This window comes from Dendrobium catenatum, unplaced genomic scaffold (genome assembly GCF_001605985.2).
Source record: "Dendrobium catenatum unplaced genomic scaffold, ASM160598v2 original_scaffold_224352, whole genome shotgun sequence".
NCBI lineage: Eukaryota > Viridiplantae > Streptophyta > Magnoliopsida > Asparagales > Orchidaceae > Dendrobium > Dendrobium catenatum.
In genome coordinates this window covers 538,571-564,115 of record NW_021542761.1, presented here as the reverse complement: position 1 = coordinate 564,115, position 25,545 = coordinate 538,571, and the positions used below count along the sequence as shown (strand labels likewise).

The 25,545-nt window shown below is 36.6% G+C and overlaps 2 protein-coding genes across 7 annotated transcripts; one reads left to right on the top strand and one right to left on the bottom strand.

The window, feature by feature from the left end:
* The first annotated feature begins 232 nt into the window (after nt 1-232).
* Nucleotides 233-25,043, top strand: LOC110100544 (serine/threonine-protein kinase D6PKL2-like). Of its 6 annotated transcripts, XM_020828098.2 has the most exons (5): nt 233-422; nt 921-1,564; nt 1,652-1,681; nt 1,760-2,447; nt 23,962-25,043. In XM_020828098.2, exons 2-5 carry the CDS (start codon nt 1,207-1,209, stop codon nt 24,827-24,829), a joined length of 1,944 nt encoding a protein of 647 aa, XP_020683757.2. In that variant the 5' UTR covers nt 233-422; nt 921-1,206; the 3' UTR covers nt 24,830-25,043. The 6 variants fall into 6 exon arrangements, with proteins under 6 accessions (XP_020683757.2, XP_020683756.2, XP_020683755.2 ...); XM_020828097.2 differs by having other exon boundaries at nt 1,652-2,447; XM_020828096.2 differs by having other exon boundaries at nt 921-1,681.
* Nucleotides 14,122-24,130, bottom strand: LOC110100545. Its single transcript, XM_028692539.1, has 6 exons — nt 23,999-24,130; nt 15,554-15,707; nt 15,365-15,488; nt 14,960-15,283; nt 14,763-14,867; nt 14,122-14,673 (listed from the first exon to the last, which is right to left on the bottom strand). The coding sequence occupies exons 2-6, from the start codon at nt 15,703-15,705 to the stop codon at nt 14,284-14,286; spliced, it is 1,095 nt and encodes a 364-aa protein (XP_028548372.1). The 5' UTR covers nt 15,706-15,707; nt 23,999-24,130; the 3' UTR covers nt 14,122-14,283.
* Nucleotides 25,044-25,545: the final 502 nt, after the last annotated feature.

Genomic DNA, 25,545 nt, shown 5'->3' with positions numbered 1-25,545 from the left:
AAATAATGGAGAGTAAAACTAGAAAAAAAAGAAATATTGGAGTTTTCATCATCGGTTAGAGAGGAATTGAAATTTTTTTAAGAAAATACATTGCATTTTCTTTAGAAAATTTGATATCATTTCACATTTTTGCCCCTATTTAAATTAAAGTTTTACTATGTTTTATTTGATTAATTGTTTTTAAATGATGCTATAAAAAAATTGAATAAAAACACTAAAAGAAAGAGAGGATTCTCGCTGACCTGCTGTCATTTTCAGTCTCCTCTGCCACTCTCTGATTCTCCCTCACTTCCCCTTCTTCTTTCTGAGCTCTTCGCGCGGAGGAGGAAGAGACGAGAACTAGGCGAGGAACGGAAGGGCTGAGAAGGAAGCTGACGAAAACCCTAGCCCGTGCTCGCGAAATGCTCGGTGTTGGTCGTTTGGTGAGCGCTTCAAACCGACTCCGCTGATTTCTTACGTACTTTTGGCTGCCGCGAATTTCTTTTATGGATTCTGTTTGGGGAAATTGGTTTCATCTCTATCATTCATCGCTGATTGGAGATTTCCGAATATGAGGCATATGACTAGTGCTTGTTAGAAATTTTGCTTTTCGAGTTTGTGATTGTATTCGGCGTAGTTTTTATGGAGGATGTATAGCATCTTAAGGCATGCGTTGAAGGACCTGCATTTTTTATGGATTTTCCCTCTTCTTTGCTCTTTTTTCATTTTTGATTTTTCCGTTTGATGCATTTTCTTCCTCGATTTTTTATTTAGGTTCAAGATCTGGTTATTTATTCATTTCAATTGTAGTGATTTTTCTGTAAATCTATCAAGAAAGGTTATTTTCTGCATTGATGTATGTTTGTTGTTATCGAGGGATGAAAACTAGGAGCTCTTTTGTCTAATGATCTAATGAGCAATTGGCTTTATTATTTTCTCAGGCATCTCACTGATGAAGTGAAGGTCGTAGGCACATACTGTCGGATTTCGTTGTGAAATTGCTTATTTGTAGTGTTCAGCTCTTTCAAGACAATTTTTGTATCTGAGCTAGGGCAATCTAGTTCATGAGTTTTGTATAGGAGCACTTACTGGATTGCTCATTAGTAAGCGTAAATCTTATAATTTTTGATTCATTTGTTGCTGCGAGGAATGGATTGGAGAGCAAAGTTGGAGAATCTATAGCACCCTTTTATACTCAATCTTGGTGATGCTAGAGACTAAGCGAAAATGGAGAAGGTTCCTGAATACAAAAGTTCTATAGTGCAGGTCCCGGCTGCTGATCTCCCTCTGGTTCTGCATGCAACTGCTTCGAGAGGGGAAGAAGGCACGAATGCTGCTCAGAAGTATAAAAATTTAGATATGACTGCAGTTGTGAAGGCCTGCAAAGGGAAGAGCTTTTTCCTGGAAACAAAGGAGTCATTTCCTGATATAGTTAGCTTGAAGCGCAATGACTCGTACGATGAAGTGGGGAATACTTCTTTCTCTGGAGCAAGCCATCCGCCAGAACCCGTAGATGTGGATCTTATGAGGACGGTCTATGTTTCTATTGATGGAAACAGGCCCGATGCCGGGTGCTTGATTAAAGGTCTATCTGTTAATGGTCCTTTTATAGAGGATATTTCAGTTCGGAATCCAGGAATGAAACCTAATGCTTCTCCTCTTTCTTCTATAGAGAGCTTGGTTGAGGAAGCTAGACCGTCAGGTACTCTTTCATCCCCATTGTTTTTTGATAAAGCATCACAAAGTATGGATAATACATACTTGATGCAGGATTCAACAGAAAAGGAGTGTGTATGGGATGCTTCCCTGCCACCTAGTAGCAATGTCAGTCCACTCAGTAGCATTGGCAGCACTATTGTAACTACAAAGAGTGCCATTAATAGCTGCACTAGTACTTACAGGAGTGATGGGGTTACTAGTGATGGTATACTTAGCGAGGAAATGAATTGTGAGAGTACAAAAGCGTGTGCTATGGGTGATTTAGTTGAGAGTGCAAAAACAAGCATGAGCAGAGCAAGCGATAGCAGTGGGCTCAGTGATGATAGCAATTGGAGTAATATTACTGGGAGTGCTAATAAGCCTCACAAGGGAAATGATCCAAGATGGAAGGCCATTATCGCGGCTCGGTCGCGAGATGGTTTATTGGGTATGAGCCATTTTAAATTGCTCAAACGGCTGGGATGTGGTGATATTGGCAGTGTTTACCTCTCAGGGTTGAGTGGGACTAGATGCTACTTTGCAATGAAAGTGATGGACAAGGCCTCCCTTGCAAGCAGAAAGAAACTGACAAGGGCTCTGACAGAAAGGGATATTCTTCAGCTTCTGGATCACCCTTTTCTTCCAACTCTGTATACTCATTTTGAAACTGACAGGTTTTCGTGCTTAGTCATGGAATTCTGTCCAGGTGGTGATTTGCACACGCTTAGGCAACGACAGTCAGGGAAGCACTTTTCTGAATATGCTGCCAGGTAAATTACATTATGAATACATTAAACCTTAGCTTATTTTTTTTTTCGTCGGTTGATTTCCTTACGTTTTTGGAAATTCTCTCAATGTTTCTAACATTGCTTTTCTTTAGGTTTTTTTATTTTATTTTATTTACATTTTAGGCTCTGTCTATCATTCATGATGGTTGCATTCTGCCTTTCTGGTTGTTGCCATTCAAGATTAATCTTGATTGTTGATTAATTGTATTCTCTTTTATCCTTTTTGCTTGACTGAACGAACCAAAGCTTATAAATTCTTGCACATTGACTTATTAAAAATGGGTCGCCGATTGATATACCCCTAAATAAGAGCTGTGTTGTAGCTAATGTGGTTCATAAACTGAAGAAAACGATCATAGGAATAGGGAATGCAACATCTTTTCTCTTTTTGAGGGAACAACTTTGACTATTGATTCTAGTGTATGTTTTTTTTCTATCACTACAAAACTTTTGAATGTTAATCTAATATTGATGATATTGTTTAAACTTGTTTAATCTCAAAGAGATCATAACACCATGCTGTCTATGCATGGCTTTAGTGGAAATTAACATCTTATTGGGAAGTTTTACTTTATGTGAGGCTGATAAGACATTGAATTTCATGAAGATAAATACTAGTTAAACTTGAACAAAAAAACCAAGCTTTCCTGTGTCTGTTTAGCATAATTTTTGGAAAAACTTGTGACCTTACTATTTTTTGTTCAACTTCTTTGTTTCCTGCTCATTATTAATTTAATCTCATGACCTTGTTAATGATTTTCAACTCAATGCTTCTAAATGCATTATTTAAACATATTATCAATTACATTGGCCTTGTTAGGAATAAAACATTGCAATACTATTAATATACATTTTTCTATGATCTCCATCTAGTATAAATAAGTTCAAAAAAAAAAAAAATGTTGCATCTCTATAATTCAACCATTAGTTGTTGATAGTGAATAATGGCCTATGGCACAGGGGTCCTATGTAGCTATAGTATATGGCACATGGCATGGTGCATTTTTATTAAAATGGCATAAATTATTAAATATATGAGTAACATTTATTCATTAAAAATCTAAGAGAAAAAATATTCTTAAAAACAATTATGCATAACCTTTGTACCAAAAACTTCCACTATTCAATAGCTCCATTAAAAAGCATGGAAGGAAGAGTGATAAAGATGGAGTGTCATCCTCAATCTTACACTCCATCCATCTCATCTAAGAAGAGTGTAGGGTACAAATCTATAGGTGATTCTAGGAGCCATCTTATAATTATTTACTTGGTAGGATGGTAGGATGGTGTTAGACCAGTTCACTGGACCAGTCCAGCCGGTCCATACGGGATAGGCTTGCGAGCAACAAAGGCGGAGAAGTTCCACCTCCTGGTTATGCCGATCAAACCGTATAGTCCAAAAGATCATATTAGGAAGGTTTTAGAAGAAGTTTAGGAGGGAAATTTGAATGTAGGGATTGTTTGGAGATTTTCTTTTGGATTGTATGGATTAAATGGTTTTGTTTCCTAGGGCAGGGCATCTTGAATTTGGCTGAAATTTGAGATCTCTCTTAGGTTTTGGGCTCTAACGGCATCTAGAGAATTGGGAGAGATAGATCCTCCTCTCGAATAGAGGATCAATTGTATCTTGGTATTTTTTGTTTCCATTTCATCAAATAATACAAATTATCTAATGTTTTTTCCTAGTTTTATGTGGATTTTTGTTGAGAATTCTCGCTGTTTTCCAAAGATTGATATGAATTACTTGAGATCTATAAGTGCTTCCTATCAAATTGGTATTAGAGCGATTTCCATATTGTTTTTGGGGAATTCCTACAACAGTTTTTTTTTTTTTTATTTCATTTCGTAATTTTTGCTATTTTGTGGTGGAAATCCTGATTTTCGACCCTAATAAAGATCTGGGGACTTATGACGGGAAGAAAGGTAAAAGTATTAGAAGAGGAGATCAGACAAATGAAATTTAAAATTTCATATCTCTAACCTCAAGTTTCAGATTTAAAAAATGATATTTCAATCATCCATAATAAGATTGATTTAAAATTTTCCATCCTATAGGAGATGTTGAAGAAAGTGTTCGAGGGTCAAACCAAAATATTGCCATCAGAGGTGAGGGAAGGCGTAGATAGCCAGGGAAGTGGGGAAAATCCTAAGCCAATCAGACAAAGGGAAGATCAAGAGGTGGGCATTTTGGAGGGAATAGAAAAAATGCCTCTCAGAGGGCTTATTCCTTGGGAGGAGTCGGAAAGAGGGTATGGGGAGGGGGAGGAGGTAGGGTAAGAACTAATTTGTGCTGATTTAGAGAAGAGAGGGATGGGATTTTAAAGGGAAGGGAGTAATTATGACCAAAAAGGGGTTGAATTTGAAAAGGGAGGGTTTATTATGATCCAAGGGGTGCTAAATTTGAAAGGAGAAGGTGAGAATTTTATGAAAGGCTTGGGTATGAATGTAAAAGGGATGATTGGGACACTTGGGGGGAATCACCCCCTTGGGGAAGGAGAAATTATGAGGGGAACATAGGTGACGGGGGCGATCTGAGCGTGAGGAAGTTGAATATGCCTATTTTTTGAGGGAGAGGATGCCCATGGGGGGATCTACAAGGTTGACGGAGGGGGAGAGACGGACGACAGTCGGGATGTGCTTGGAAGGGAAGGCTTTAGCATGGTACTTGTGGAGGGATACTAGACGACCGATACGAACCTTGAGGGAGTTTAAGGACTGCTTGTTGGAATGTTTCCAAACCAGCAGGGGTTTTCGATGAGCAGTTCTTCACTTTGATGTAGGAGGTGATAGTGGTGGAGTACTGTGAGCAATTTGAGTACCTCTCTAGTTAGATTGGCTTCCAGAGACTGTACTGGAGGGGAACTTTATGAAGGGACTGAAATCAGAGATCCGCGTAGCAGTTAGAGCGATGAGGCATTGTGACTTGGGAAAAGCTCAGTTGGTGGATGATCAAAGGCACATGGAGAGAGGAACGGGAGACAGCAGCTCAGGAGGCTCGTACAGGATGACCACCACCTTATTGATATCTGTTGACCTCCACAGATAAACCCAAAAGAACGAAAAATAATACCTGTAAACCGTTGGATCCACGAAACCTGCCGCTAATCCGGCTGAAATCGGCTCCGAACATTCGCATCCCGTGATTTCTGCTTGAAGCCCGCTCTCGATCTCTACCCGCTCGCGTCGTTAAATACCCGACCCAAACGAGGTTTTCGCTGGCGGCTTCCTTCTGTTCGATCCCACACACACGAACTCCTGCCCTCTCCCATTCGTTGCTCCCTCCTCTCTTCCATTTCATGATCAAAGCCTCTGACCGAGCTCAAGCCCAGTCCGATCCAAGCCATAGCCAGACTCCCTCAAACCGACGCCTGGATCCCGTCAAGCTCCGACTTCCGTAGCCACTTCCGAACCCCAGCCGCCGTCTCTCTCCATTTCGAGCCCTTTGCTTCTTTCGGTCCAGAGAGAAGAGAGAGAGAGAGAGAGAGAGAGAGAGAGAGAGAGAGAGAGAGAGAGAGAGACGAGAAAGAGGCTTCTTGCCGAGAACCCCTATGCCGCCTGACTGCTTTCGAACGTCCCCTGTTAATCGTATTACAACATTTGAACGGAAGTAACAAACAGGAGCTCAGCCGGGTTGTGAAGGAACTCTCCGCTTTCATTCGCTTTGAGCCAAACTCCTGTGAAATGCAGAGGGAGAGAGGGATTTTTATTTATTTTTATTATTATTATATATTAATTTAAATTATATGTTATAATTAACTTAATTCTATTATAAATTAATTATCATAATATTAATTATTATTATTAATATTTAATATAATAATTGATTATATATTAAAATTACAATTTATATTAATTATAATAAACATAATCATTCATAATAAATTTATTTTAATTATGAATGATTATTATTATTAAATTAATAATTATTAGTAATTAAATTTATTTAGTCAAATTAATTATATATTAAATATATTTAATTATAATTAAATATAATGGATTAATAATTAGTTAAATTTAAATTAATTATAATTAATTTTTTTTAATTATTAAAAAAGTTGCTCCCCCTCCCTCTCTTACCTCATGTTCAGTCAGACCGGTAAACACGCCCCAAGCACGTCTTTAGTGCGCAATGGTGGGATGGGACCCCGGTGTGACACCTACGACGAGGTGGCGAGTGACCCCTCGATCCGTGCCAACACCGAAACCCGCGAAGGTATGAATTCTTCTTAAACTCAAAACTCTACTTCAATGTTTCGCTGGCGAACCGGAAAACCGCCCCCAAGCATGCTTTTGTTGCGCGTGGTGGGATGGGACCCCGGTGCGGAACGTACGGTGAAGCGGATAAACTTATAAGTACCCGACGGGGGGAGTAAAACTGCCCTTTTTCATAAAAATAAAAATGCTTTTTAAAATCCCATGCACCCTTTATTGCGCGTGGTGGGAGAAAAATAAAAAATATCACTGCCGCGGTGTCTCACAACACCAATCCGTGCACATCTTTATTGACGTGGCGGTAGGCGGCCTCTTGGCTTTTTCCCCCAAACGGGGGAACGCGCGGGAGATTGCCGAATTTTTTTCTGAAATACAGACAAGGACTTGTAACAATTTGGGACACTGGATTTGATGATCTCAAAAGAACAAATGCAAATAACTTTGACATGATCTTGGACGTTTGAAACTCAAGCAAGTGGGACCATATGGAGGAAGAATTAGAGACTAAACTCAAAACAAGGACTCAAGATTGGACAAGGAAACTTTGAACTTCTACTCACACGCAAGCTTGAGCTTGATACTCAAACATGAATTTGAATATGAACTTGTGAATTTTCAACATGACTGTGTAACAACATATTTTCAACAAGGGTCAAATGGAGAAATGCAATAGTTTGGCTCATCGCTTAATCAACACAAAGTCTTAAATGAGCATTAAAGAACTTTCATTCCAATTGAAAAGCCAATTCATCATGCATGGCACGAGTCATCTTCATATGACACCAAGGGATTTGTCACATTCAAATTAGACAATCTACGAGCAATAATATTCTTTAAATGAAGATCATCAGACTGGTCAAAGCACAATCATCAAAGAACGAAATTATTATGAAAATCATGAGTTATTTTGAATAGTGCAAGTAATAATGCGCTTACAAGTGATTATAAGGAGATTGTAAACTACAATAGTTCACTAGCCAACATGCATGAAATGGTTAGTGATAAATGTAGTAATGCCTCTACAAATGACAGTATCAGAGATACTAAAAAGAGGGTCTATCCTCCATGAATACAGAGCAGCAAACACAACATCTTCTAACCAATACAAATATAAATGACAAATCACTTATAACCAATAACCACTCAGTATCATGTAAGTACATAGGTCTTCTACAAGCAGAGGCGGATAATACAAAATAAGTGCAATTCCTTATGAGCAGCAGTAGAAGTTCTGTCATATACATGATATGCAATCTATAAGAAGGGTGTAAGGAGCCTATGACAAGAATTGGGATACTTATATAGCTTGTAAAGATGCAGCGACAAATATATTGATCTTCTTCTGGTAGAAGCAGAGGATTCATAGCAGATACATTTGACTACGAATCTCTACAAGTTATCATAGAAAACTAGTCAAATATTTCAAAGTATCCCGCACGCGCACCGTAGTTTGTATACACATAGGTACACTAAAGGGAAAAAGTAATCATAAAATCTGTATGGGCCCCAGTGAGCATGTTATTGGTACACACGTGACGTCTAGGGATGCTGCGCGAGTTATCAAATTTTGAACCCAATCCTCCTAAGCAAGTAAGTAGGAGTCGACAAGGTTCAATAAATAATTACGAAATGCCCCCAAACACCCGCATGGGCCTCGGCGAACGTGTTATTAGTACACACGTGATGTCTAGGGATGCTACGTGGGTCAATAAGTGAATTTTTGTTCGAACCCGATCCTTTTATACGGATCAATAGGAGTCGACAGGGTTCAAACTCTTCAAACAAATACACGGTTGTGGAGACTGGTGTATTTGTTTCAATGCATTCATATTAGGCCTTCAAGGCCTACAATCAAGAGAATTCACTCTCAAAGGCATAAAGCCTAAGAAACCAAATTCTCTGTCGACAGCCAGACAGAGTCGACAAGGTTCAAGCTTTAAATGGAAATGACCCTGAACACCCCGATGATTGCCGTGTTGAATGCAGATCTCAACCGGAGGGGTTCCCAAATATTTTCAAATGTCTCCTTAATATCCAAAGTACATTTCAAATGTCTTTCAAATTCCACCCAAATGCCTATCAAAATCCAAAACTCCACAAAAATACCAAAATCCAAAAATTCCAAAGATCATCCAAAATCCTAAAATCTCAAAAATATTTAAAATTGAAATGAACTATCAATCGTTTAAAGCAAAATCCATCCACCCTCTGCAATAGTTTGCCGAGGTGGACAAATTCAAATATAACTTCAGCTTACAAAGAGCCAAATGCCTAGTCGAAAATATCATTAGGATCCATTCTCAAAACAGTCTCCTGCCAGTAAGGACGTGGTACATGTCTTCTGACCGGCGGTTCGCCGCCAAATGGCACCGCAGGATAAACGGTTATGACCCGGGGCCCTCTGAACCGAGTGGTTTTGCCGCCAAATGGCACCATGAGATACCGGTTATGGCCAGCGCTGTTACGTTCCTTATTGGCATAAAATCCTTGAGATATGAATCAATAAGATATGATCGATAGGGCACAAAGCCCTCTGTTAGCTAAGGTGGATTCAAATTTGTTCCCTTGGACAAACATCCAACCTAGGTCTACAAGGTCCCCTTGGACGAAGCAACCCATGGCTGCCGACAAGGATCCTTCTGTCAGGTTGGGTCGACTACCTCCTCTGACTAAGTAGACCCTGGACGACGATGGCCCGGGACGACGGAACCATGGGATCTTGATCGGGTCTATCATCCATTCCCCCACCATCCGCTTTAAGTGCAAGATGGTGAAATTTCATATTTTAAATATCAAACTCTTCAATTCCTAACCATTTTCCAAACTCCCAATAACCAAAACCTATGCTGCTACTATATGCCAGATAACACGTATTTTATACGTATCTGATTGACGACTAGCCTTAATCAAAAGTTCTTTCCCGTGGTCGGGAGGGGTAATTAACTATAGGGGCTTGCGCCTATAGGAAACCAGAACTCAGATCATAAAGTCCTCACAAAATGACGGCGAAATCTCTGGGTAGTGTCTTATCTACAAGCCCATCCGCCTTCCAAAATTTACCTCGGAACTTATTCAGTTAAACTCCCTCGCCGAATAAAAAGAAAAGCGGGCGGAGGCCAGGGCCGAATTTTCGGAGCCCACAATATCTAAGGAGCCAACATTGAATACTTTTCGAGGGACTTCGAAGTAAAATACTGCAAGAGGAAGACCTGGGGACAACTTCAACAAGCTCATAGTAACAGAATTACAGGAGAAGATGACGATGGGGCTCTATTTCAGATGTGACGAGAGGTATACGCCGGGGCACATATGTGAGGACCAAACTCTTCAGGTTCTTACCATTTGTGATGACGAGGGAAGGGAGGAAGGTGTTGTCTTTCCACCTTGTAGACAAGGTGGGCCTTTAGGAGGGGAGTTTTGTTAGACTGGTCCACTAGATCAGTCCAGCCGGTCCGTATGAGATCGGCTTGCGGGCATCAAGAGTGGAGAAGTTCTACCTCTTGCATATGCCGATCAAACTACATAGTCCAAAAGAGCATATTAGGAAGGTTTTAGGAGAAGTTTATGAGGGAAATTTGAATGCAGGGATTGTTTAGATATTTCCTTTTGGATTGTAAGCATTAAATAATTTGTTTTCCTAGGGCTAGGGCATCTTGAATTTGGCTGAAAATTGAGATCTCTCTTATATTTTGGACTCTAGCAACGCTTAGAGAATTGAGAGAGATAAATCCTCCTCTCGAATAGAGAATCAATTATATCATGGTATTTTATGTTTCCATTTCATCAAATAATACAAATTATCTTGAGCTCGACTCGCTAACGAGCTCGCGAGTTGAGCTTATAGAGTTTCGAGCTTGAGCTCGAGCAGATTTTTGTGCTCGTTGTGTAATCGAGTTTGATCGAATCGACGCTTGGCTCCTTTACTCGTTGAGTGGATCGATTATGCACATGCGAACCATAGAAGGTGAACCGTGTCCATGTGAGAGCTAGTGAAGCGCGGAAGGCGAACTGGCGAACTGCGGAAGGCTAACTGGCGAAGCGCGGAAGGCGAACCGTTTGTGAAAGGTGGACCGCGGAAGCTTTCGAGCTGCTCGTGACCTTTTTTTCAGTTGCCTCGAGCCAAGCTCAAGCTCGAGATTTGGCTCACGATTCGAACTCGGCTCGACTCGTTTGCATCCCTAACTGACCTTACAGGAGTCTTTGGGGTCAAGCTAATCCACTTTAGGCTTTCTATAGTAGGTCTTAAAATTTATCAGAAATTTGGGTTTTAAAGTGATGAAAAAAAAAACCTATGTGTGCTGAGATGATGGATGCTTTGGTTGGCCTATTTAATGTTCGTTTTGATTTCTTAGAATGGTTTCTAGCTCCAAGTAGTGAAGTTTTTTCTTAATAAAAAGCACTCTTTCCTCTTTATTTCTCTCATTTTTTAACTAAGGAAGGTGACAAGGTTGCATTAAAATGTATGCCAATTCAAAATAAAAGGTTGATATGATATTGTAGTTGGTTTCCTTATCCTTTTATGAAATTTTGAGTAAGTTGATCTTAGCTTTAGTTAGAGTAAACCTGTATTTGGACTCCTTTAATCATTAAAGTTTGACCAAGAGTTTAATGCTTTGATTAAGTGGTTTCGAGAATATGTAACCAATTGGGAATTATAAAATATAATCAATTTGGTTTTTAATTATTATTATTGTAATAATAATAATATTATTATAAAATATTTGTCTTTTAGTTTATCCAAATGGGTAAAATATGCAAATGCATAGTGCAAATACATCATGTAAATGTGCTGAAAAGCATATAGATACATTTTTGCAACTGCAATGCTCTGAGAAGCATGCAACTGCCTTGAAAGTGTATGTACTTCAAGAAGCATACCATTAATTAGAAGGGTCACGATAAATTTTTAGTAGTGTTATATATTTATTTTTTAAAAGCACATCAAATCACAAAAAATAAAATGTTTGCATGTGATGCAACAATCATATTAAACATTTGAATATAAATTTAGAGAATGTCGCGTGATTTCAAAATAATTAAACTTAAATTTCCCCCACTTTGAGATTCATGCTACCATTTTTGAATGACGAGCAGCCATTTTTAAAACTCAGCAAACTCTCTTTCTGATAAAGTTGTTTATATGTTGTAAGATGGTCTCAAGTGGGCCAACTTGCTTATAACAGAGCAAGCTCGTTAATCCCGCATTTCAATTTTGATCCTCCACATCCCAAAAAATTGAAGTCGATAAGTCTTGAACCTGATGATAGCGGTGTTGAAAGTAGGTTTCAACCAGAGGTGACTATATTTTTGAAAATGCATCAAATCTCAAATTGAATTATTCCAAGTTCAAATTCTGATAAAAACATGAAAAATCTGAAAATCTAAATATTTTGGAGTCACTTAGTTGCCACCTCAGCTCTACAAGCTTACTTCTTTAACAATGGGCATTACAATGATCTGCTAGATAAAATTGTATTTTTGTGTATTACAATGAGTACACTATCTAAACTAGTACTAGGCTTAAACTTGCTAAGATCTGATATGTGAGCAAGTTAACTAGTAGTACACCAATGTACAAGCTTCTTTTGGGCTTTAAGTGTAGACATTTTATAAGATATTGTTGTCCTAGCACCCTTAAAGTTAAAAGGTATTACATCAAGTTTGCATTATTCATTCTCTTCTTGTCCTAATTAATAATAACACGACAAATTGATATCCAATTCGTACCCAAAATAATATCAACCTCGGTATGTAATAAAATGAATGTAGCAAGTATGCACATCATTGATAGCATCATCAGAATCCTCAACACATTTGGTGACTATCATGTATGAACTAGATGGTATAGTAGCTGAAGAATGAAGTTGTAACTTGTAATTGAGAAACCAGTGAACTATTGTAAATTTATATTATATGAATAAATGTGATGCCTGAGAGTCAAATACAACTCTTGTAGATTGTTAGACTAGAAATTATACTTGCTATCATTTTAGGAACTTTGTGAGTCTCCTGCTAAATCACAATGAAAACATGAGGTGAAATTGTATACCTAGATCGCTCTTTTGTCTATTCAAGTCATGGCAACTATAACTGTGTCAACTATTACTAATGATGTACTAAAGCTTATTGATATTGTAAAGCCGGAAGGCGCTATTGATATGGATTTTTTATTAAGAATCGTTGTTGTTGTTGTTGTTATTGAGTTAGATGATAATACTACTTTGATTGTCCATTGCCTCCTAACTTTTCATGTCCTTTCCATAAAATATCTGCCATCTAATTCTTATCTAAACTTGACATAAATTTTCCTTGCCTATTATCCTCAAGGTAGGCTGTCCTTGGTTCTTTGAGGCATAATCATTGAATTTTTTATGAGGATCATAATGAAATAGTTGCCACAATGAGGACTACAGAGGTGCCATTAAACTACTATAACATTTTAAGCTAATTTGCAACGTAACAAATGATTTCTGTCACAAAAAAGCCTAAATCTGTCACAAATATGATTTTGTGATGGAATTTCTATCAGTCAATCTGTCACAAAAATACTAATTGTAATCTTTTTTTTTAAACGAACCTAAACTTCCATCACTAAGTTTGATGGATTTTTAGCCGTTAATCTGTTATAAAAATTTGCAGCCATTTTGTCACTTTGATCATGAGGTAACATATATGCGATGGATTTTGTCACAAAACTATTAATGAATGCCTAATCTGTCACTTTTTTTATCATAAATGTTGAAAAATTGACCAATCATGTTACTGATTTTCTGCAAATTTGGACATTCATCACAACTCTGCCACAAATCTGCTGCAAATGAAATAAAATGGATCTAGAATTTTACTTCTAAATTTTCAGTTGCAATTGAAACATATCAACAACAACAACATCAAGCCTTTATCCCACTACGTGGGGTCGGCTACATGAATCCTTTTTCTCCATTGTGTTCTATTAAAAGTCAAATTCTCATTTAAACCTAATAAAGAAAGGTCATTCCTAATATTTTCTAACCAAGTCTTTTTAGGTCTACCCCTACCTTTCTTAACATAAGTCAAATCTAATACCTCTACTCTCTTAACCGGGTCATCGAAAGGCCGTCGTTTTATGTGACCAAACCATCTAAGGCGACTCTCTCTAATTTTATCTTCTACTGGAGCTACTCCAACCTTTTCACGTATATGCTCATTTCGTATCCTATCTCTAAGGGTAAAGCCACTCATCCACCTGAGCATTCTCATCTCTGCCACACTTAACTTAGTATTATGCTTCTCTTTTAATGGCCAACATTCGGCACCATAAAGCATTGCAGGCCTCACTACCATCTTATAGAATTTTCCTTTAAATTGAAACATATCATAATTTAATAAATAATTGCAGTGACACGCCACATCACAATACTTCAAATCTAATAGTAGTGACACATCAATCATAATATTAACAATAACGAACTATAAAAAATTATCAATGACATAATATTAAAAAATTTTAGGATTAGGGCTTCATAAACAATAAATATTTTAGTGCCTGTGACAGACACTATCTAATGCAATAAAACTGTTGTTCATGAAAGCTAAAAGAAAATATATCTTCATTTTAATGGATTGATTACTCATCATCTTCATCCTCATTTTCATCATCCTCACGAGTGCTGAGCCCCTTTCCACGCAAGCTATTTTGAATTTGATTTGCAATATTTGGCGTTAGCCGATCTGAGAAGGAATCCAAAGCATATCTAAGCATAATCTCCACTGCCTGCTCCACTTTTATCATATGTTGATGTGATAGTCTTGATCGAGATTGAGCCTTGGAAGAGTCATCTATGTGCACACCGCGAGTAGTCCTTTTGAAATTGGAGCTAAGATAATTGGATATGTGCGTATACAGTTGGGATTTTCCTGAGTTTGTTGCATCCTTCATCCATTTTTCAATGTCAACACCACCCTTATATTTACATGAGTCCCCACACCCCCCTGCAAAATTGGCTGCATAATCATCCTGTACATGAATCGAAAATATAAAATATAATATTAGTTTTTTTATCATATTACTAGCGTTATAGATGTATAATTTAAAATCATGCATACCATCTTTTGATGTAAGTGTTTATCAATAAACTTGTCTGTACCCTTCTTCATATGTGTCATGTTACATAACTCTGCTTGTGTGGGCAACTTCTCTTGTGACATAGACTACATTATAAAAATAATTATAATAGTAATAAATATATTATAATGATGAATGAAATTTATTACTACTATAACATATATTTAAATAATCTCACCATGCTGTTACAAGGAGTGATGAAAGAGATGGCATAACCATCATGCTTTGCTAATTCACCTTCCATAAGGTGGTTTGAATGAGCCACTTGTGATCGATCATTCTGGGCATCTATATTGCACTTATCAATCATTTGTAAGGACATGCATTTTGCAATCCTTTTAGGATGGTTATCCGCCCAAGTAGAGATATCCTTAGAGCTAGTCCCCATTTTCGCAACATTGTGTGTTTCGCTTAAAATATGACTGACATGACTTTGTATTGTATCCTCCCAAGTACGTCGAAGAAGTGTACCCTGGGGTTCATCAATGTAGCTATAACAATGCTAAAATTATAAGGAAAAAATCAATTAGTCATAAAATAAGCTAAAAAAGAATATATTAAAGATAAATAAGATAGTTATCACCAGAAAATACTTCCATTGCCTCTCCCTCTCATCATGTTGAATGTCTCTCCAAGACATCCACGGTTCCATCAATTCCTGTTTTAGACTTTTGAATGCCCGAAGAGATGCCTTTGGATTATTGAACCTATAATAATTCAGATTGTGAATATTATTTAAATACATGTAAATTATCTTTACTAATGAAGTTACTTCTCAGCTTCTGGTTCATTGAAAATTTCTTTTGGTCCATTGTATCGAATCACATCTTGCTCAAGAGTGAGTTCCTCTTGCTCCTCAATCTCAATTTGCTCGTCGTCTGGTGTCTTCACTTGTTTATCATGAGATCCATGGGTGGACGCCATATCTATAATTTAGACATCAAATTTAAGCATTTGTATTGATATATAATGAATGATGAAATTTACTAAAATATATAATAGTAAATTATAATAATTAAAATTTTATAAAACAAATCAAAGTGTTTTATGAGATCTACGAAAACAATAGTAATATTTTTTATGTGATATAAAGGCATAATACTATGGAGTTAATTGTTAATAGAAGTGTTGCTAGATTCAATTCCTTCCCCATTTTCTTCATTTGTTCTTTTATTTTTGTCATCATAATCTACAATGAATGATGAATCTAACATTCTTGTAAAACTTGGAAGTGGCAATTGAGTAATTTTTTATGATTCATTGTCTACTAAGATTCTTTTATCCCGAGCTCATTGTATATATAGATTAACATGAGTACACTGATCTTCATTTCTTTCTGACAAATCTTTCTATCATCTTTAGTATCTTTAATATCAATGAGGGTATATAGAAATACTTGATGGAAACCGTCTCATATGATCCAACAATCTTTTTCTTGCTAGATAATTTGCATGGTATATTTGTTGAGTTTGTTTAACTGGCATGAAAAACTCATTTTGTTGCAACTTGGGACCTATGTTTCACTTCAGTTATCTTATGATAATCATTTACAATGGCATCTCTACTAGTATTGAATCATTCACATATAATAGTATCACTATTGAACCGAAATAGCTCAACTCAATTATTTTCTTTGGCACTCCATATTAGTCACATTCATATGCATTATAGGAACAAGCTCTAATATAAACACCACTATTCCTTATTACATTTCCACTTTCATATTCTTGTGTACAAAATTTAATAAAGTAATCATTATTATGTTTTGGTTGTTGATCTTCTTCAATAACAAGCTCGATAAGCATTTGATTCATATTCAAATAATAGAAGATGCCTTCAATGAAATATGTATGAATATTGAAAGTTAAATCGCCAAATAATTAAATTTGAAAAAAAAAATTAAATTTTGCAAAGTTACATGCTTTTTCAACAATTTAAAAATTTTTGCTTCTTGAGCATTACTAAGTTGCTCTTGAGTTGAGTTTAAAAACTCTCTTTGTTGATATCATCAAATATATTGCAGGGCAAATCAATTGTCTTTCTATTATAATTTTATTGACATTAGTAAACTTGAATGTAATTTGATAAATTTAATTCAACTTTAAGAATGGCGTCACTTCCTCAAACTTAAAGATTCATGTACAAATTTTTATTTCTCTTCCATCAAATATTTTAAGTGGCCATTTTAATATAAAGGTTTTCTAGGGTTTTTAAAAATTGAAAAGCATTCTGTGTCGCCTTGAGCTTCGCCGCTATGCAGTATCTTCTTTGAAATACATAGAGCAAAATGTATAAATATCTTTAACAAATATGCCTCACATATCGATCCTGAGATTTTATTTAAATTTTTTACTTCTTAAAACTTTCATATGTTTAAGTTATCAAAAAGGGTGATCAAGATGTACATATATCTAATTGAATACGCAATCAACTTTCATCTCATGTGCCAAGTATTAATTCAAAAAATGATGGTAGAAATTTTTTTTTTTTTCAAATTAGCTCATTATGCCCACCAATTTTCTTATATATTCAATATTCATTAGTGTACATCTCTTTCATAAAGAGTCAGGGAACATTTTGGTCCTCTCTTTATAAAATACATCTCAAACAACTTCAGGAATCTATCATAAAATGATATCAAGATTAAAAATGATAATAATTTGTTTTCATTCTTTATCATGTATAGTTTTCCATATTTTCAAGCTAGCTTAAATTTGATGCATATTCATCTAGTAATTTTAATGTTGTCATCTATAAACATATTTCTTTCCTTTGTTTCTTTGTCAAAGCATATGATCACCTAAGTTTCTTCATTCCCCCACCAATTAATTGCAAAGAAGGGTGGCTACAATGTTTAAGTCTCGGCTGACATTGACTCCATCTTTTAGAATAATTCATTACAATATTGAATATATTTTAAAAAATATTTATCTCTGTATGTACTACTTTGTTTGGCTATCTAAATGGATGATTGATAGGTAACAACATGCAATGACAATCAAAACATGATTGCTTATCAAATAACGCTGAATTAAATGCTTTTAAGTGTTTTATATAATATGGATATAACAATCCACCATGTGTACTCCATCTCAACAACATTGCATAGGCTGAAAAAATTACTAATTATCCGTATAACAATTATTCATATTAAAATGGTCATCGTGAAGGTGATAAGACCTTCCCACATAATTTTTAACTTATCAATAAATTGCCTTAAAATACATTTATTTATTTTGCTGGACTTTGGGGATTTGATATTTGTAATGATAAGAAAATAAATGGTGGTTTAATACACATCTAAGATGGTGGATTATATGCACAACAACTTGAACTTGCCATATAGAATATGGAGTCATAGATAATGAGTTGAACACTTTTAATACATAGTTCAATTCTCATGCTACGTGGTTTTCCTGAAGGAAGGGAATCGGGATGAACAACTATTTTGTTATTGGGATAGATATGTTTAATATGCCATGTCGTATAATCTGCGATTTGAAGTCTAGGTTTTAGTGGAAGATAGCATAACTTATTATATGAAGCATCTGATAAATATCTTCCTCTAGCATCTTTCGTAGATGACTACATATCAAATACTCCAACCTATCATTATTCTCTTTCTAGAGTATAGGACAATCATTTTTGGAAGAATCTATCTTTTGGTAATCAAGATCTAGAGCCTTCACCATTTGTCTGATTTGATTTAAATGTACAGGTAATTTATTTTCATTTGGCATAATTTATTTAAATAGAGATATATGGTTGTTTTGACATGCATTTGATACATTGAACTTGGTTTTAATATCTAAAATTTTAGTAGTTGATAGCTTCAAAGCCTTTGCACTAGCCCATAAAGATTCATATGCATCTTGAAGGAGTGTATTAAATTGTGTACCTTTTGAATTAATTTGGTTTTCCTTGAGTTCATCCGTTCAAAATATGTTGTTTTATTTCGTAATTCTACACCCCTTACATTCATCATTAAAATTGAATATGAACTGATATGATATTTTTCTCTCATTGATTATAGTTCATTTTGACAACGGTTATATCATTCATTATAGTTCATCATAAATCCCTTTTTGCATGAATGAATCGAAACATTATGATGAACAATAAATTTTCTATTTCTATATGGAGAACATGGACATCTAATTTTTTCACCAGTCATATAATTTGTAGAACTTTTGATTGACATCACATAGGAATTGTGCGCTTAGCCGCTTACATAACCACTGCTTGTACAAAGATACATCCATCTACGAGAACTTGATAATGTTTCTATTCATAGAAAAATAGGAACATAATTAGGGTAAGGTATTATTTGGTTGCTTGTGTATTCTCTAAACAAAAATTTTTAATAAGGCTTGGTTTGGTGTGAAGTGATAAGCATAATGGAAAGAGAGCTTTTGTGCAGGACTTTCTTCCATTGAGGATTTCTCTATAAATATTCATTCAACATTGAAGAACATGCAATAAAGCATGTACTGAAACACTAGCAATAAAGCATGAAAGATATTCATGGAAGTGGAATTTTACCATTAAAGAGAATTTTTATGTCGTGTACCAATGAAAATAAAGATGGCCCTTACAACTAGGGGTGTCAAAACGAGTCCGCGGGTCGGGTTCAAGTCTAACCCGGGTTTAAACTGCTTGACCCTAGCCCAACCCATTTTTGAAAACGGGTTAGAAAATCCAACCTCGGACATGACCCGCACGAGTTACGGGTTGACACGTCCCGACCCGCAAACCCTTTTTTAGATTGGCAAACTGCAACTATCGGAGGAGCTTTAAAGACGAACTTTTGGGTGTGTGGGCAGCTCGGCCTGGCAGACGACGGAGGACGGATGACCGGTCGGACAAGATGGCGGCTCGGCCTGGCAGACGGTGGAGGAATGACGGCGGAACGGTGGAACCCACGGAACGAGGAGCTTTGAAGGCCGAACAAGCTGTCGTGGTGCCGCCTCGACTTGATAGATGGTGGAATCTGGAGGCCTGGATGGTCGGGCAGACTCGTACAAGCTGTGGCGGAGGACGGACACGTTAGGGAGGAAACCCGAAGTCAGGTGATGGCTCGCAAATGGCTCTCCAGTCCCGAATAGGCCGAACGCCCGAACCGCCAAAGGCAGAAGCTAAGGTTACTAAACGGGTCAACCGGGTTAGTTTCGGATTTCTGGGTCAACTCGAACCCACCAATTGTTGAAACGGTTTGACTTTGTCAACCAGAACCCAACCCGTATGTCGAACAAGTTGACTCTAACCCAGAATTTTTCGGGTCAGGTTAAATATTGGCACCCCTATTTACAACCAGGAAAAAACTTACAAATGAATCTTAGATGCTCCTAAAATCAAAATATATAAAGATTAGAGAGAGTCTCCTTGGATGGTTTAGTCACATAAATGGCGGGCTTTCGATGACCCAGTTAGGAGAGTAGATGTATTAGATTTGGCTTATGTTAAGAAGGATAGAGGTAGATCTAGAAAGATTTGGTTAGAAAATATTAGAAGTTACATTTCTTGATGTAGACAAGGGGGGGGTCAACTCATGTCCAAAATAAATCAATTTTGGCTTCCCTCGAGTTTATAAGCTCAATCAAAATTGAGCTGAAATTTTAGCTCATTTATGAGCTGGTCTTTAGTTCACTTATTGAACTAAGGGTTAACTCATTATTAGCTAACATTTGAGTTCATATTTATCTTTTATTAAATGTACTTTTTATGCTTTTCATTATAGTTGTCTCTTGGAATTCCAAACCGGCTTTTGGAATTCCAAGATTTGCTTTTTCCCATGTGTGGCTCCTTGGCTTCCACCATGGGGTAATGTTTTTTGTGTTTTTGCCCCTTGGATTTCCAGCCGGCTACTGGTTTTCCGAGCCTGGGTGGTTTCCCGTGGCTGTGGCGTCTTGGTTCCGGGAGGTCTCCTTGGCTCCCGTGGTTGCCCCTTCGGTTCCTTGGCTTGGGCTGTTTTTCCATGAAAAACAATTAGGTTTTTAATGTTTGTGATGTTTGGAATTCCTATGTGAATTCATTGTTATGTGTCTTTTGATATTCCCTTTCATACCTATATATATATGGGGGATTTGTAATGTTTTAAGAGAGTTGAATGATATGTGATTTTTGGAAATGTGAACCTGCTGGTTTCATTGGAAAAGCTTGCGAGCTTTGTTCGTCTTCTTTCTCATCCCCTCCGGAAATCTTGCGAGCTCTTTCCAACATTTCGTCTTGGCTTCTAACCTCTTTCGTCTCTTCGCAAGTGCCACTCCACCTGTATCCCTCTTCTCTAAGTGAAGCAACTTTAGGGTGTCTTTGATTTTCGATTCGAGTTTGTTAGATCGTCGTTTGTAATCTTTTAATTTCTTCTTTTTAGTTTAATTTGAAATGTAAGAGTTTGCTCTTCCTCTTTTTAGTCATCATCTTTGTTTCGTGGCTTAGTGGTTCGTCATCCGGTTTTATCACCCGTGCGGGCGAGGGGTATAGGCTCCCTATATTTCTTGCCCCCACCATTTCTTTATCAGATTTAAATAAGAATTTGACTTTTAACTGGCAGAATGGAGAAAAATGATTTATATAGTCGACCCCATATAGTGAGATAAAAGCTTGATGTTATTGTTGTTGTTTGATTTAAAATATGACAGATGCATTTCATGTTCTTATAGATACTCATGTTCTTTGCTTAAAAGTTAAAATAAAAGCTTTTAATTATTTAAATTTTAGATCAAGTTTATTTTTTAATAAGTTTATTACTACACTATATTAGTTATATCTATAATTTGAAATGTTCATATTTAAAAGACCAACATGCTATTATTATTTTTTTCTTGCGTATTAAAATCTTATATTATAATTAATTATCTTCCTAAGTTTGTAGCTCATCAAATAGTACAATAATCATATGCATATTATTATTTATTTCTTGCATATTTAAATCTTATATTATAATTATTAGCGAAGTCTATAGCTCATCAAATAGTACAATAATCATTTTTCTAGAAAGGAAAATGAGAATGTGGGTTCATAGGTGGCCAGGTTGGTAACCTAATTATCTTGTACCATAGTATTATAGATATATTTACACTTTTGGAATGTAATATAGAAAAAATGCACATTTTATAAATTAAAGATTTTTTATCTGTATAAATTTTCTATAAAACTATCAGGAAGTTCTATAGTATATTTTGATGATTTAAATCATGCATGTTTACTTATCAATGAGCGTAATGAATTTCTTAAAGGATGAGATATATTTTTGTGACTATCTAGGTAGATTATGTTTTACTCATTCAGTCATAATTGGGGTAAAGTCAAGATGAGTGTTAATGGAAAATACATTTGACTAGATTGACCAACTCTGTTATGTCTTATAGTTGACTAGAGAGGGGTCTAAATAGGGCATTATAATAAACAATAAGAAAAATGCCTATGTTAAAAAAGGGCATATTTATCTTCCAATAAATATAAGTTATTTAGCTCAAGTTGGAGCATCCCAAATCAATGCCAGGCTCTAAGGAAACAACCCCAAATGAGGAAGGATAAGTAAAACATATATAGAAATTAAAAAAAAAAAAAAAAAAAATCATTATAGCAATGACATATAGTTTGATTCAGAGTCATAACTTAAAACACATTGATATAGTCCTAAATTGAACCTAATCAATTATAGATCAACACATATAAGAAGCTTAACTACATCAAATTAAACAGAACTACCCCATTTTACTTGATTTAAGTTGTGAGAAGGTTAAGATCTTTATAGCAGTATTGCAAACAAATTGCTAGGAACAAAATGGCCTATACTGAGGTTGCAATTGAGAATAGTAACAGAAGATGTCATGAAGAAATTAAAAGGAAAATAGGAGAAATAACCTTATCTAATAATTAAAACAAGATGGTTCCAAATTTCTATTAGAATGCGATGAAACTTGGAAATACTTTTGGCCTTTCGTACGTGAAAAATAAGATTGTCTAGAAAACACAATTTGTGATTGTCAAAAATAAAAGTATTTGTAGAACTGTGACTATTATGAAGCAAATTAAATGAAAGCCTGAGAACAAGAGAATGAATCTTTTAACCTTAGAGCAACGAGCGTCTCTTTCCTGTAGGGTTTTACTATCGTTGCTACTCCTATGGTTGCTAATGAGGCTCATTTCTGACTACCTCCACAGCACCATCGGGTAAAAGTTTATAAGAACCCAAAATAGTAAAAGCAAAGTAAGGTGGGTATTTTATAAAAATAGAGTATTGTATGTCATCGCATTGCCATGTCATTCAAGTAGCTATAGATGTGGAGTAATTAAAGGAAGGAATGGCTGGAAGTTTTTGAAGAAGTCCAAGGCAAGTTGTTCTTAGTAATTATCTTATTTCTTTTTTTCTTATTTTAAACACTTAAAAAGAAATTAAAAACTAACAAGTAGCTCTATTTTAGCATGTTCGTATAACTAGTATACTCGCATGGTTTTTTTGTTTTTGTTTTTTCATTTGAATCATTTACTCTGTGAGTTCAATTCGGAAAATATTGAAATGCGCTTTTATCTCTAGTTTTTGTGGCCTATTGCCACTGAATTTGTATTCTGTACAGGGAAATTCCTAGCTAGCGTGACAATTTTTGTTAATTTACCTGCCCCTGAATGAATTATATACCCTCTCATCATTGGTACTCGCGAGCTTAATAAACTCCATTGGCCACATGTGTAACACTTCGACCTTTGCAACTCTTAGGGGCTGTTTGGTAGCACTCAGGATTTGATTTAAGTAGGATTTCGTAAATCCGCTAAATCCGGATTTTGGAAATCCTGAGGGGCCTAAATCTTGAAAACTGTTTGGTAAAATTTATAATAAATCCTATTAAATATCATATGATTGTTTGGCTGTAGAGCAGATTTAAACAGCGGATTCTTCCTCTCAAGCCAATGGATTTCGTAAATCCTGCAAAAAACAAGATTTTGAAAATCCGGGATTTAGCACGAAATGACGGAATTTTCTGTCTATGGCGGCTTTCATTTGCCGTGAGATTTGGTTTTGCATTTTAGGCCGTTTGTCTGGATTTCTCTCAAATCTACCTCAAATCCGGTCTAAATCCTGCTACCAAACAGCCCCTTAAATGTGTTCTTATTAGAAGTTCGTTTTTTTATTTTTTAGATTATTTTGTTTCAGATCTAACTACTCCCCTTTTCCGCTAGATTTTATGCAGCAGAAGTACTATTAGCTCTCGAGTACCTCCACATGCTCGGAGTAGTTTACAGAGATTTAAAGCCCGAAAATGTTCTTGTTCGTGATGATGGCCACATAATGCTCTCAGACTTTGATCTTTCCTTAAGATGCGCCGTCTCACCAACTCTCATAAAGACTTCATCACTTGACTCAGATCCTTCAAAACGTCCATCTTTAACATTCTGCGTTCAACCTGCCTGCATGGAGCCATCATCAACCTGTATCCAACCTGCTTGCTTCATCCCACGGCTTAAGACTTCCCGGAAACCAAGGGTTGAGCCGGGGCCGCAGGTAGCCCGGCAAACCACTCTACCAGAGCTTGTAGCCGAGCCAACATCGGCTCGCTCGATGTCCTTCGTTGGAACCCACGAGTACCTTGCCCCTGAGATCATCAAGGGCGAGGGACATGGCAGCGCTGTTGATTGGTGGACCTTCGGCATTTTCCTCCATGAGCTTCTCTATGGAAAGACGCCATTCAAAGGGTCTGGCAATCGAGCCACCCTGTTCAATGTTGTCGGCCAGCAGCTTCGGTTTCCAGAATCACCGTCGACGAGCTACGCAAGCCGAGATCTGATCAGGGGATTGCTTGTGAAGGAGCCACAGAATCGGCTCGGTGTGAAGAGGGGTGCAACGGAGATCAAGCAGCATCCCTTCTTTGAGGGTGTGAATTGGGCGTTGATACGGTGCAGCACGCCACCGGAGGTGCCAAGGCCGGTGGAACCGGAGCTTGTGGCAAAGTTTGGGACGTCAGAGGGGGTTGGAAGCAACAGCAGAAGGCTGGTTGGGAATGCAGACTCCAATTCCGGAGGCAAGTATCTGGACTTTGAGTTCTTCTGAGTATCTTAAATTTGAGAGATTATTTTGTGAGGATGTCGAACGCAGTTCTATATTTGGCTACCAATTAGAATGAGTCATGTCAGCAATACCGAGTTGCGGTACCGAGCAGTATCGAGCCCTAGTACTGCGGTATCGATCCACGGAAATATCCGGACAGGATTCGACTTCGGTACAGAATAATTTTTCCTTCAATTTATGAGGTGTTTCATTGTCATTTTAGTTTACACATGATTGATTCCTTGAATACAATAATAGTTCAAACTAGAATAGGTAAGAAAATTTTCTTAGAAGTTATGAGAATCAAGCGATTTGGAAATGATTAGTATGGTGTTCTCCTTAATAAGTTAATAATATGCTAATTGGACAGAGGCTTGTCTCGAAATTTGTCTTAATGAGGCCTTTAGTTTCTTCTTACTTGCCTATTGTGTTTATTTGATGGACCTTCAGATAAACGGAGCAAGATTATGGGGATTTTTTGTTTGGGATGGCTACAGTTTTTGATAAAGATTATTATAAAATTATTTTGAAAAAAAAAAACTTTTTAGAGCTATCGTACAAATAGTTTCTTAAAAGTAGCATTGAGATCAAGGTCTGTAAAATAAAGCAATACAACAACAACAATATCAAGCTTTTGTCCCACTACGTGGGGTCGGCTACATGAATCCTTTTTTGTCATTGTCCGGTTAAAAGTCAAATTCTCATTTAAATCTAATAAA